This window comes from Neofelis nebulosa, chromosome 2 (genome assembly GCF_028018385.1).
Source record: "Neofelis nebulosa isolate mNeoNeb1 chromosome 2, mNeoNeb1.pri, whole genome shotgun sequence".
NCBI classification, from domain to species: Eukaryota; Metazoa; Chordata; class Mammalia; order Carnivora; family Felidae; genus Neofelis; species Neofelis nebulosa.
In genome coordinates, this window is record NC_080783.1 from 32756141 (window position 1) to 32771117 (window position 14977).

Below are 14977 nucleotides of genomic sequence, written 5' to 3' on the forward strand. Positions count from 1 at the left end.
TTTTTTTAATGTTTATTTATTTTTGAGAGAAACAGAATATGAGTGGGGGAGGGGCAAAGAGAGAGGGAGACAGAATCTGAGGCAGGCTCCAGGCTCTAATCTGTCAGCACAGAGCCCCATGCAGGGCTTGAACTCACAAACTGTGAGATCATGACCTGAGCCGAAGTCGGTCGCTCAACCAACTAAACCACCCAGGTGCCCCAATTCCATTGTTTTTAAAGAGCACAAATGGATGGATTAGTTTTGTACAGAAGAAAGGGTTCTTTAAGATTTAAAATGACAAGAAAGAACAAGATTGAGATGGATAGAGTTTGTGGGGAAATAGGATATTGAGGGAATTTACAGGTAAGGGACACTATGGTCTCACCAAACCAGGAGGCAAAGACACCTACAGCAAGCAAAGGGATTTGTTAGCAATACTAGAATGAGGGTGAAGGTTTGGAACAGTGCTATTGGGACACAGAGAACTGTCAGCACATAGGGCTCAGCTAAGGATCTTTAGGGACAAAAAGTAAATAGTATGGATTACTATTGTTCTCAAACTTTGTAAATAAGTCATTTGTGGAACATCTTAAAAATGTCAGATCCCTAGGGGTGCCTGGGTGGCTCAGCTGGTTGTGTCCAACTTTGGCTCAGGTCACAATCTCACAGTTTGAGGGTTTGAGCCTCCATCGGGCTCTGTGCTAACAACTCAGAGCCTAGAGCCTGCTTCAGATTCTGTGTCTTCCTCTCTTTCTGCTCCTTCCCCACTCGCACTCTCTCTCAAAAAATAAATAAACATTAAAAAAATTAAGGGGCGCCTGGGTGGCTCAGTTGGTTAAGCATTGGACATCGGCTCAGGTATGATCTTGCAGTTTGTGAGTTTGAGTGAGCCCTGTGTTAGGTTCTATGCTGACAGCTCAGAGCCTGGAGCCTGCTTCAGATTCTGTGTTTCCACTTCTATCTTCCCCTCCCCCACTCATGCGCGCTCTCTTTCTATCTCAAAAATAAATAAACATTAAAAAAAATTAAAAAAAAAAACTGTTGGGGCTGCTGGGTGGCTCAGTCAGTTAAGCGTTTGATTGTGGCTCAGGTAGTGTTCTCACTGCTCATGAGTCTGAGCCCCACATTGGGCTCTGTGCTGACAGCTTGGAGCCTGGAGCCTGCTTCAGATTGTGTCTCCATCTTTCTGCCCCTCACCTGCCCATGCTCTCTCTCTGTCTCTCTCAAATATAAAATAAAACATCTAAAAAAATGCTTTAATAAGTAAATAAAATAAAAATAAATTTAAAAAATTGTTTAAAAAAAATGCCAGATCCCTCTGCAGTATGATTTAGTTTTGTCTATGCAGAGGCCCAGTAAATCTGTAGTTTTAACAAGAGAATGTGTTTTAGTGAGCTTAGATCAGGTTTTGGGACTGGTTTAGAGTCTGGCCTGAACACAAAGGACAAATCTATTGACACAGAAAATTTGTTCAGGTTCTCTCCACTCCCATCATTCCAACTTACACAGAAGAGTACAGGTGTGAAGATTATTTATTGTTGTTTGTTTTGTTTTAGAATTTCAGGAGAATAAAAATCAGCTTAGAAAGACAAGAAAAAAAGTAGCAAAGACAAGACACACTAATAGTCAAAAATATACTATCATCTGTATTAAAGAATTCTGGGCCACACTTCTCATCACCTTACCTTTAGCAGGAGAGCAAAATTACTCTGCAGAGAATTAGTCACACCGCTTTCATATAATTTTTTCCTCATGTGGTTTTCATTCACATTCCCACCATCAGATTGATACCTTAATAATGACTTAAGCATGGTTTCAAAAGGGTCCGCTGAAACAGACAAATTAAGCATTTCTGAGTCCAAGTGGGCAACAGAACTGAAAACAAAGAAAACAACTATAAAAACCTAGCACAAAACAAAGAAATCAAGGAGGTAGGGGACTGTAGCTAACAGCATGCCAACTTTTTTCCCAACTCCCTTCATTATCTTTCCTAAATATGAACAGTTCAAGAGGCAATAAAAACTGTTAAGAATACAATATCCTGACTGGCAATTACACTATAAATAATTAATACTTAACATAAATATTCTACCTACATGACAACAATATCTTTGATTTTTATAAAAGCTCATTCCACTGGTTTTAAAGCAAAATTGTTATTGGTGTGTAAAGGTTAAGTATTACAGTTAAAATTATTTGGCTGAGTGCAGAAATTTCTTTTTTCTCTTTCATCCATTTTTTAAGTGTTTCTTTAATGACTATATTGTTTCATAAAAAAAAAATACATTGTCATTGTAAACAATTAAAACAACAGTAAAATACAAAAGAAAATTCGTCTAAATTTCACCAGAGAGATAATGTTAAACATTTTTGAGACTGCATTTTTTTTTTTTTTTTGACAGAGAGAGAGAGAGGAGGGGCAGAGGGAGAGAGAATCCCAAGCAGGCTCCACGCTCAGCTCAGAGCCCCAAACAGGGTTCAATCTCATGACTGTGCTATCATGACCTGAGCCGAAGTCAAGAGTCGCTGCTCAACCAACTGAGCCACGCAGCTGCCCCAATAAGACTGCTTTTGTTTTGTTTTGTTTTTATAGCTGTTAACATTACTTAACAGAAGGAAACAGAAAAATGTCAGATTTTACAAATACAAACACTTCTTTCAGAGCACTTCTCCCAGTTCATTAGTATGATCACTTCAATGTTTACATGGTTCTCCTACTCCCCAATACACCATAAGCTCCACAGGAGCAGAGACCACGTCTGGTTTTACTCATCTTTGCATTTCCTGACAGAGCCATCCTTCCATGTTATGGAAAGCTTAGTGATTAAGAATACAAACTCAGGCCAGACTGCTTACCTTCAAGTCCCATTTCTATCACTAATAAGTTGTGTGATCTTGGGCCAATGACCTAACCTCTTTGCACCTGTTTTCTCTAATGTCTACTTCATAAGGTTGTTCTAAGGATTAAATGAGTTAATATCTGTAAATGGCTTATAATAGTATTGGCATATAGTAGCCCATATAGATACTTGGCAAACAAAATAAATCTACATCAGCATATTAAGGCCTGATTATATTTTTTCATTCAGCCACTAACATTTAACTTTGCTTCAAATTTTTATTGTAAATAATATTATGTCTTTTCTCATTATATGAATATCAACTTATGATAAATTCTTTATGATATTACTGCTAAATCAAAGATCCTGCCAACCCTCTCTCCCAAGTTTATAAAATATTTACATTCGTTTGCCTATTCCCTTAGCAACAATGCATTTTGCCAATATTTTTCATATCTTCCAAGTAAGATAGGTAAAACTTTTATTTGCATCCCACTAATTATTAGACAGGTTGAAATCTTCATTTATTTATTGGCCATTTTTATTTCCTCTTTTCTTAATTACCTTGTTTTTGCCCATTTTTCTATATCTCCATTTTATTTTTATTTTCTTACTAGTTTTTACTTATATATATGGATGGTAAATAGTTTCCCCATCTCTTTTAAACTTTTTCAGGGTGCCTTTTTATTTTACAGAAATATAGTAATCAACTACACATCATGGTTAGTAATCTGTGCTTTTTATTGTACTGAAGTTTCTCATTTTTATATAGATTTACATAAAAATTTAAGATAGTTTACCTATCTTGTGCTTGATGGCTCCTAGATCTCATGGTAAGAAAAGGTTTATCAACATCTATCCTCAATTTGATATTTAACCACGTTTTCTTCTAATACTTTTTAGGGCTTTAAATTTTAATCATTTGGAATTTATTTTGCTATAAAGAGCAAGGCAGGGATGCAGATTTATTTTTTCCAAATAGCTAACCAGTTTTCCAAAACCGTTTATCACCTTTCCCCTTTATCATAAAATGCTCTCTTATCATGTATACTTGGTTTGTCTACCAGACTACCTACTCCATCAATCTGTCTAGTCTTATCATAATACAAGATTCTTTAAATTAATCTAGATTTATAGCACATTGCTCTATCAGATGGTATAAGTATTCCCCTCATGAATATTCTTTTCTAGATGCTTTCTGACTGCTCAAGTACCTTTACTATTCCAGATGCACCCTGGATCTATTTTTTTCAAAAAAATCCTGTTGGAATTTATATTGGGATTCTACTGTATATATCTATAAACTGAGGAGAAAAATAATCATTTTACAATACTGTAACTTCAGTGAGGTACTAATTATACAGACCTTAGCATAATGCCTGGCATATAGTATAAAACATTCAACAAATGTTAGCTAGTCTTACCCATGAACAATGTGTGGCTCTTCATGTATAGATGTTTATTCGTAAAAGATAAGGATCAGATAATTAGAAAAAAAATTAAACTTACATGTCTTATTGGGGTTGATATGCTGCTTCAGGACATCAACAGTGCCCAAACTAACCACAAGGCGCCTGCCAAACCAGAAAGAGACCACAGGCCCATATCCCTCATGCAAATTAACCAGGAACTCGTGCAAACTTCCACTCTTCACAATATCTGGAAGATTACCATCTCTGAGAAAAGAACAACATTTGAAAAAAATAACTTGGAAAAATAAGAAATTTAACTTGGAAGAATCAGAAAAACAATAACTGATACTGAATTAACTGTGTCAACAGGTGAGAGCAGAGTTGAATGAAATGCAAATTATTGCAAAATCTAAAACTTAATTAAATTTGACTCCTTACTTTCTGTAGTTATATTTAGATATGGATTTTTCTGATATTTTGAGAATTTGTAACAATTCAAACCAAGAAAAAAGCTACACAAGGAACATCTGACTTACACAATGGAAAATAACCCCATTTTTGCAACATCTCATTTTGAAATAGCAATGAACATCATCATAGGCTGATTTAAATCATCAGATCAGTTCTGGCATTTTTTTCTAATTTCCTTCTATCTTAATTATTGTTTTTTATTTTCAATACTCTGGCCAGAGAAAGTGAAAGCAATTAAAGTTTTGGGGTTTTTTTTTTCAGGTTTTGTGTGTGTAACTTTTTATTTCTTATTTATTTTTTAAAGTAAACTCTACACCCGAAGTGAAGCTTGAACTCACAACCCTGAGATCAAGAGTTGGATGTTCTAATGAATAAGCCAGCCAGATACCTGAAAGCAATTAAAGTTTTTGTTTATACAGCTCTCCTTTCTGTTCTTAACAAAGTTCAGGTTTAGGCCCAGAGATAAATTTAGAGTAAATAAAGGAATTAAATAAACTATGTAATTTATAAATATGGTTTAGTTTTGATACCAAAAATTAAATAAGAGTTAACTCTACTGAATTCCAAAAAATAATAACAATAATAACTACTCACTTTTCTTCAGTTGGAGTAATCCCTGGAATTCCTGCAGCTTGTCTAGAAGCCTTAAGGAGAAATTTTAAAATAGTTTAGTATAATGACTTAATGTATAACATATAACTTAATGTATAATCACATAACCCATAAGTCAGATGTTTTGCCAAGACATCTGCATGACTAAGTGATGGCTTTCCAATTTGGTTGAATATCAAGAATTCTTTCTGTATTAAAATACAAAAACTGGGTTCTTTGTATTTAAAAGAATAATCTTAATATGCTTCCTCTGTGTCAATTAAACTAACAAGTTTGAAAGTTTTAATATCCATTCTACATCAACTAATATATAACAAAGTACCTTTTTTGTTGTTGTTCTGAGTCTACGTATGGTCCCTTCTGGCTTGGCTTATAAAAAAAAATCAATGTCATGCTTACAAGAGTTTCATTCCTAAAACTGTTCTCTTTCTAGCCAAAGAATTTACCAAAATACAATATGATATTCATCTTTTGCTTTAATGTAGTCAGTTTTTAAATTATTTTAGAGAAAGCATGCACAAGTAGGGGAGAGGGGCAGAGGGAGAGAGAGAATCTTAAGCAGGTTCCATGCTCAGTGTAGAGCTTGACTTGGGGCTCAATCTCATGACTGCGAGATCATGACCTGAGCTGAAATTAAGAATTAGATGCTTAACTGACTGAGCCATTCAGACGGCCCAAATATAGTCATTATTGTCAGGGTCATACAGTCACTGAGGTGTGTGGCATACAAATAATAAAATAATTCATAGCAAATTGCTCAAGTAACAACTTCTAAAATGAACTGGGGAAAAGTATGTAAAATTTTAATATTTACAATTTTATACTGGGGTTATAGCTGCTATGTTTTGGGATCAATGTTATTTTTTTCTTAGTTTTTATCTTATGACAAGCATATTATTCTTTAATATAACTTTTTATAATTTTCTTTTGATGTGTATTCACTCTTGAGAGAGACAGAGTGTGTGTGGGGAGGGGCAGACAGAGAGGGAGACACAGAATCCAAAGCAGGCTCCAGGCTCCGAGCTGTCAGCACAGAGCCCGACGCGGGGCTCGAAGTCACAAACCATGAGATCATAACCTGAGCCGAAGTCAGATGCTTAACTGACTGAGCCACCTAGGCTCCCCAGCTTTTTATCATTTTTAAATAAACTAAATATTTATAGAAAAAATAACATGAAATATTTACTCCAGGATCAATTCTGAATTTTGTCAACAATTTTGATTAATATTAGTCAGCATTTATCTATCTAGCATTCTGCCCCCTTTCTTTTTCCTAATTAACATGAATAATAAATAATAATAAATAAATGAATAAATATTTCTTTACTTGAGCATTTATTGTTTTATATCTTAATTAAAAGAAGAGGTTTCCTTTTTTATTTTTAATTCTAATATAGTTAACATACAGTGTTATATTAGTTTCATGTGTACAACATAGTGATTCAACATACTTGAACATTTAAAGGCTAAACTATGTTCATCATGTAGTAGAAATTGCCTAGGGCACCTGGGTGGCTCAGTCAGTTAAGCATTCGTCTTCAGCTCAAGTCATGATCTTGCAGTTCCTGACTGCAAGCCCCACATCGGGCTCTGAGCGGACAGCTCAGAGCCTGGAGCCTGCTTCAGATTCTGTATCTCCTTCTCTGCTTGTGCACTCTTCCTGTCTCTCAAAAATAAATAAATAAACATTTTTAAAAACTAAAAAAACATTGAGGGCCACCTGAGTGGCTCAGTTGGTTAAGCGTCTGACTTTGGCTCAGGTCATGATCTCATAACTCATGAGTTCAAGCCCCGCATCGGGTTCTGTGCTGACAGCTCAGAGCCTGGAGCCTGCTTCGGATTCTGTGTCTCCCTCTCTCTCTGCCCCTCCCTCGCTCATGCTCTGTCTCTCTCTTCTTCAAAAATAAATAAACACGAAAAAAAATTTTTTTAATTGAATTTTAAAAAATTTTTAAAAAGGAAATTGCTTAATCATTTTCCTACTATACTGCTATAAAACATCTCGGCTATTTTTTTTTCTTTCTTGTTTTTTCATTAATATAAGTAGTGCTATAAAAATCTTTGTAAAACTTTACTTTTTTCCTCCTTTGGGGTATATATGCCAAAAGAGAAATACTAGATTGAACGGTACTAACTATAGAGTTTTTCAGTTTCTGCTAAATACTACAAGAATGCTATCTAGGTAATAGTATGCATAGTATGTGTCACTTGTATTTAGCTGATAACAATGAAATCTACAGTGTATAATTCTATCCTACAGTCATCAATAATGGAAACTTGTCAAGTTTAATATTTTAAATAGGGAGGAAATTAGAAAAAAGATAAACCCAGTGGTATAAAAAATCCTACTTTCAATTTCCTGGGATAAAATTATTAATCATAAAACAAGCTTCTTGATTTCTCTTTAAACATGGTAGATCCATAACATTCATCAATTATCTGTTCCTTCTGAAATCCCACTAAATGAAAGTGAATAAGGAAGGAGAAAACAAAAATAAAGAGAAAGGGAGAGGAAATAACAGAATGAACAATTCAACAAATTTCTGAAAGTGTTAAGCTGTTGGAGAAGTGATTGACATAGTTGAGAGGCCTCCTCTAGGAGTCTGCAGAGGAAGAAGGAGGATTCCTAAAAAAGCAATCAGATTTGCACTCAGTAACCAGAAAGCCTGGATAAGACATAAGGTAAGACACAGACTTAACCAATTCTTAAAAAGTTGGCATACAGATTCTTTATTCCTCTGATTACCATCCTTCTGGAAGTAAACCTCAAGATTCCAAATTCAGGAAAAACAGGCTGGCGGAGTGGTTGCACCTATAATTCTAAGGGAAAATATTCTATAATCTAATATGAAGCCAAACTATTATTCAAGTGTAAAGCTAGAACAGAACCTTTCAAATAAGCTAGGTTTCATAAAATGTATTTTCCATGCACACTTTCTTAGGAAGCTACTGTAAAATGATGCACTGCAGCATATATAGCAAGTGAAACAAGAAAGGATTGTGAGGCATGTAGGAAATAGGGTACACAACACAGGTGAAGAGAATACCCACAGTGATAGTAAAAGAACAAGAGCTAAACTGAAGGAGACTATAACCAGTACCAGCTGGGGAAGGAAGATGGATGGCTCCAGAATGTGTATCTTCATGCTGAAGAAAATGCAACTGATGTCTTTGAATATTTGGACACCTTCACAGAGTAGTGTTATGACAGAAATGTTGAATATTTGGAAAAAACTACTGACACGCAGGGGTGAATAAACTCTAACGATGTGGAAATACTAAGTACAATCCCTCTCCACTAACCTAATCCTGGCTTCCACAACTCCATCAGCAAACAGGAAGAGGTAGCATTAGAAGTCTGTGCATCCTCTGGATAAAATGGTTCCTATAGCAAATGCCACATTTCATCAGCAAAAATGAAGAGTGAACCTCAGAATGCCAGGTAAAATGCTCTCCCACTCTTTACTACATCCACATCTCCCAAATAGCTAAAATGATGAGAGGGATCCCAAAATTGGTATGCACCTGGACAAAACCCTGCAAAACTTCAATCTCCCCATTTCACTGCCTCACCACTACCATTGGCCTTGAGACTATCCAGAGTGTTATTATGATCTTTTTCCTTACTTATATTAGACACCACACAAAGGCCAGGACTACCAACCTTAGGTCTTCTCTCATCCCCAGACTCCTATACCTACAGAAGTTTATCCTCTTTCCCTGACCCATCTCTCCCCTATTCAAGCCTCCACCCTATCTTAGCAACTCATTCCCATGGTCATACATTAGATTTTTTTTTTTAATTCTTAACGTTTATTTTTGATAGAGAGTGTGTGAATGGAGGAGAGGCAGAGAGAGAGAGAGGGAGACACAGAACCCGAAGCAGGCTCTAGGCTCTGAGCTGTCAGCACAGAGCCCAACGCAGGGCTCGAACTCACAAACCACGAGATCATGCCCTGAACCAAAGCTGGACGCTCAACCAACAGAGCCACCCAGGTGTCCCCATAAATTAGATTTTTACATGACCAAGAACTTCAACATCTCCAGAATTAAGCATCCAAATCTCCAAGCACCTCCTATCTTTCCTTCTCAACTATTTTTATTATCTTCACTCCAAAAACTATTTTTACCCCAAAAAGTACTTTTAACACATCCACTTACATATTCATTTTCCACTTTACTCAGCTTAGGTTCCATGGTACGTCATTATAAACATTCCTTTGTCCTGTATCCTTTTGCCCTATATCCTGGTGTCCCAGCAAAACACCAATTCTAATTAAATCCAACATCTGACAAACTGTCCCTGAATCCACACAGCTGAAGAGAAACACAACCATGCTGACTAGTCTTATTTTAATTTCATGAACCTCCAGTGAACTGCCTGGAAATCACACACTTCCCTAGTCTATCATTCTGTAATCTTCTAGATGGCTCTTCTGCTCCTTTTCTTTCTTTAAATCCCCTATCCCCACCAGTAACTGATAATCTTGCTACTTTTCCATTGAAAAAATGAAAGCAATCAGGAAATAACTTCCACACCATGACTATCATCTGCCTACATGTATGCCGATATATTCCACCTTCCCTCCTATTAAATTGTCTATGCTCCAAATGAAACATAACTCTTCCCTCCACACCATCTCTGCTATCAAGCTAGCACCAGATCTCACCAAAATTATTTTAACAGCTTCCTAACTACCCTGCCTACTTCTACCCTTACCCTAGGTCCACAAGTTTATTCTTAACATATCCGTCAAAATGATTTGCTTAAGATTTAACTAATAATATTAAATTTTTAACTCCCTTAAATTTAAAATGTCACTCTTCTGTTGAAACCCTCCAGTGGCCTACTTCAGAATGAATGCCAAGTCCATAAACTGACCTACAACAAAAACCTGCCTTTCCTCCCCATCATTCTGATTTTATCTTTCTTACTCCACTCCAGCCACACTAGTCTTCTGTTTTCCTGGAACACATTAGGATGTTTCCCCCTGAAGATGTGCATATGCTATTCTCTTTGTCTGGAATGCTTTCTCAGATACTTGAATGGCTTGCTCCCTCCCTCATCTCCTTCAGGTCTCTCTTCCAATTTCTCCTTACCTCTTGGTCATCCTATTTTATTAATATTTTTAATTTTAAATTCCAGTATAGTTAATATACCGTGTTAGTTTCAGGTGTACAATATAGTGATTTAACACTTTCACACAACATGTGGGGCTCACCGTGACAAGTGCACTCTTTAAACCCCATCACCTATTTCACGCATCCTCCCACTACCTCTCCTCATAACCATCAGTTTGTTCTCTATAGTTAAGAGTCTGTTTCTTAGTTTGTCTCTTTTCCCCCCTTTGCTCATTTATTCTTTCTTAAATGCCAAAAATGAATGAAATCATAGGGTATTTGTCTTTCTCTGACTTATTTCACTTAGCATTATACTCTCTAGCTCTATCCATGTCACTACAAATGGCAAGATCTCATTCTTTTTTATGGCTGAATAATATTCCATTGTAAGTATACACCACATCTTCTTTATTCATCTATGGATGGACACTTGCACTACTTCCATAATTTGGCTGCTATAAATAATGCTCTATAGGGATGCATGTATCCCTTTGAATTAGAGTTTTTGCATTTTTTGTTACATACTCAGTAGTACAATTACTGGATTGTAGGATAGTTCTACTCAAGAAATAACAACTGTTAGCAAGGATGTAGAGAGAAAGAAATCCTCTTGCATTGTTGGTGGGAATGCAAATTGGTGCAGCCACTCTGGAATATTTTTCCTTAAAAAAACTGACCATCCTACTTTAAAATAACACTACCTGTTCCCAACTTTGTTTTGCTCCATAATACTTAATACTAGTATTTTAGTGTTATTTGTTTATATTATCTGTTCCCCCTCACCAGAATATGAATTTTCTGCCTGGTTTGTTCACTGCTGTATAGCCAGTACATGGAACCATATTTGGATGAAAGACTAAACAGTGCTCCTTCCTATAGACTAATCAAAGGGCAATCTCATTTAAAGATTATCAAAAATTCAAGATCTGGAGAGGCACCTGGGTGGCTCAGTTGTTGGAGGGTCCAACTTCGGCTCAGGTCACGATCTCATGGCTGGTGGGTTCGAGCCCTGTAACCAGCTCTGTGCTGACAGTTCAGAGCCTGGAGCCTGCTTCGGATTCTCTCTCTCTCTCTCTCTCTCTCTCTCTCTCTGCCCTTCCCCCTCTCTGCCCCTCCCGTTGTGCTGTCTCTCCCTCTCAAAAGTAAACACACATTTAAAAAATTAAAAAAAACAAAAACAAAAACCTCAGGATCTGGAGTCATTAAACCTTTAGTTTCTAGATAAACAGGATACAGGACATTACAGGTTGTGTAGCTGCAATATTCCAATCCAATCCATTTACCATCTCTGAACATTTAAGGTGTTCCCTCATTATTATCAGTGAGGTTTTGGGGAGCTCAGCTACTTAACTTTTTCCACGAAAACACCACCGTGTTTTGTAAACAGGTTAAGAGATGATTGCTCATCTACTAGCTCCTTTCCCTCTCAGAATCACCCTCTGAGGCTGATAAAGGCAAGCAGGTAAGTCTAGTAGAACAAGATTCAGAGCTAACGCAAAGTCGCTACTTCAAGCTCAGGAACTAACCCACCACAACGCTCATTCCACAGCTCCATTTGCTTCCGAGGCCCTGCGAAGAGCAAGACCGATCTGGGCCGTGAGGACTTTGGATTTCGTTAACAGACCGAAAGACTGATCGAAAGGCAGGGCACGAAGGAGAAAAAAAAAAAAAAAATCCAGGAGAATCCTCAGAAAAGGACAAAGGAGTGGAGCACTCTCGCACCCTCAAGTTTCCTCCCAGACACCCTGGAAAATGGAATTTGGGTTTGGCAGGATTACTGCCCAACAGTCACCCCAAAGTACTGCTCACGCAGCCTATGACAGAGGCGTGGCAAGTGCCGGGAGCAGGTAAGCAGAACCCAGAAGAACGGCCCTAAGCCCTCAGGCGGCAACGCGTCCTTGGCCGTGCGCGCCAGAGGGGTCCTCGAGCCGCCCGCTCCGCTCTTCTCCCAGCGCAGCCCGCGCGCACCCCGCGAGGCGTCACATGCCCGAGAGCTGCAGCTGCGCGATGCGGGAACGGGAACACAAGCGAGAGCTGGAGCCCTCCTCTCAGGCCCGCTCCCTGCGGCCCACTGCGCGCAGAGCGACGCGGATGCGGCAACAGAGGCTGGGGCGGCTGTCAGAGTCCCCGAGGCCGAGACGGCGATTACCGGATAGAGGTAGAGCACCGCTGCCACCAACGCCAGCAGGAAGGTAACGGCGAAGATCGCAAAGTCCAACATGGCTCTTCCGCCAACGAGCCACGTCTCACACCGCGCGCTCCGGCAGCAGCGCCTCAGTCTGGCCAGCTCTGCGGAATGGGCGTGAGGGCAGAGGCGCCCTGTGGACCTTGACAGCCAATGGGCCCACCGGGGGGCGGGGCCGGGTCCAGGCGAGGCTGGCGGGGAGAGCAATGGAGTGCCGAGGCCCGCGGCGGGGCCGGAACCACACCCCAGGGCGGAGTTGGCGGCGGACAAGGCCTTGGGGCACGCCCACGATTTGGGGGTTCCTGTCGCAGGAGAAAGTGGAGTCTAGGCTTCTGAAACACGTTAGGAGTTACCATCGCTCTGCCCAGACCAACACTTGTCCCAATGATTTTAGGATTAAAACTCATAAACCAAAGATTCTTAAGGCGTAGCTTCCGGAGCAGCAGCAGCAGCACCGGGGAACTTGCTAGGAATTCTGATTCTCTACCCCACCCTGGGAGCGAGAGGGATTCCGCAAGTCTGTACTTTAACAAAGCTGTTAAACACCGTGAGAACCACTGACCCAAGCTAACCTGGACAGGAGTGTCTAAGAGTCAAGCATCGTTAGATGTTCCTTGTTTCGAAAAATAATTTATTTGAAGTGCTAATAAATGTGATTCCTTGACACTTTCTCGTGATTGAAGGCAGCGAACTGTTCAGTTATGGTAAGATTTCCTGACTCTGCTAGAGTTTCAGAAAATTGAATTTTCTAAGCTTCCATTTCCTTATATATAAAGCAATGGAAATAGTACCACACACAGTTGCCTGCTGGAATAAATGAGGTATTTTATGGAAAGTACTTAATACAGTTCCTGGCAAAATGCTCGTTAGTATTTAGCACTAGTTATTCTGAACATAAAAATATCCTAGGATCCCTCTTCTTTTTCACAGGACTCAGAAGGCTTTGTTTGTTTGTTTATTAATTTTGAGAGAGCGCTTGAGCAGGAGAGAGGCAGAGAAAGAGAGAGCGAGAAAATCCTAAGCAGGCTCCAGACTGTCAGCCTGGACCCAGTCCCAGAGTTCTGTCCCACGTACTGGGAGATTATGACCTGAGCTGAAATCAACAGTCCCACACCTTACCAACCAAGCCACCCAAGCCGTGATTCAGAAGTTTTGATAATGTATAATGTAAGGCAAAGGCCATTACTTACTGGTGTTCCATTTAGTGAATGCACAAAGTATGTATGGTTTTTATAGCTTTCATAGTATAAAGTGTGTCTCTCTCACACACACAGACACACATACATTCACACACAAAGGCAGCAATTCAGTAAGTGGAATCATTTGAGATTGCATTTTAGAACATCTGTGATAAATGACTTCTCGAGTAAGCATGAAACATCTCATTGAAAATGCCAAGGCTTTTGGCATCTATAGCAAATATAAATGTTGCTATTTGATATTTTATTTTGCAGAAATTGTACTTTTTTTAAAGAGAAAAGTATGTATGTATGTATTTATTTATTTTAATGTTTTATTTATTTTTGAAACAGAGACAGAGCTCGAGTGGGGGACAGGCAGAGAGAGAGGGAGACACAGAGTCCGAAGTAGGCTCAGGCTCTGAGCTGTCAGCCCAGAGCTGACGTGAGGCTGGAACCCACCAACCTAAGCCGAAGTCGGAGGCTTTACCAACTGAGCCACCCAGGTGCCCCTACCTAAAAATATTTTATGAAACCATGTATATACTTTCACACATTTTGATGTTGACATCTAAAATTTTTATCTTGACTTAAAAGGATTAAATTTTCAGTGTATTGTAAATATTCACATTTGAAATTATTGTATCTCTTTTAAATGTATGAAAAGGAATTTAAATACCATAGTGATGTGATGACTATCACCGAGCATTTATTTTTATTTTTTATTTATTTTTAAATTTACATCCAAGTTAGTTAGCATGTAGTGCAATAATGATTTCTGGAATAGATTCCAGTGATTCATCCCCTATGTATAGCACCCAGTGCTCATCCCACCAAGTCTCCTCTTTAACGCCCCTTCCCCATTTAGCCCATCCCCCCCAAACACAACCCTTCCAGCAACCCTCAGTTTGTTCTCTGTATGTAAGAGTCTCTTATGTTTTGTCCCCCTCCGTTTTTATATTAATTTTGCCTCCCTTCCCTTATGTTCATCTGTTTTGTATCTTAAAAAAATTTTTTTAATCTTTATTTATTTTTGAGAGAGAGCATATGAGCAGGGGAGGAGCAGAGAGAGAGGCAGACACAGAATCCGAAGCAGGCTCCAGGCTCCGAACTGTCAGCACAGAGTCTGATGCGGGGCTCGAGCCCACGAACGGTGAGATCATGACCTGAACCAAA

General features: G+C 38.7%; 1 protein-coding gene and 1 long non-coding RNA gene across 3 annotated transcripts in view; one reads left to right on the plus strand and one right to left on the minus strand.

Annotated features, from left to right (window-relative positions):
* Positions 1-12786, minus strand: part of LOC131499941 (cytochrome P450 20A1) — a 76973-nt gene extending 64187 nt beyond the window's left edge. Inside the window, exons 1-4 of one of the 2 annotated variants that reach the window (XM_058708531.1) lie at positions 12588-12786; positions 5300-5349; positions 4332-4498; positions 1668-1810 (exon numbers count right to left, since the gene is read on the minus strand). In XM_058708531.1, the coding sequence (XP_058564514.1) occupies positions 1668-1810; positions 4332-4498; positions 5300-5349; positions 12588-12659 (432 nt within the window). In that variant the 5' untranslated portion in view covers positions 12660-12786. Of the gene's footprint in view, positions 1-1667; positions 1811-4331; positions 4499-5299; positions 5350-11968; positions 12367-12587 lie in introns of those variants that run through there. The other variant, XM_058708534.1, reaches the window with a different exon arrangement.
* A 10-nt stretch (positions 12787-12796) lies between these two features.
* Positions 12797-14429, plus strand: LOC131499968 (uncharacterized). Its single transcript, XR_009256127.1, has 2 exons — positions 12797-13327; positions 14156-14429. It is a non-coding gene; the product is annotated as an uncharacterized LOC131499968 (long non-coding RNA).
* Positions 14430-14977: the final 548 nt, after the last annotated feature.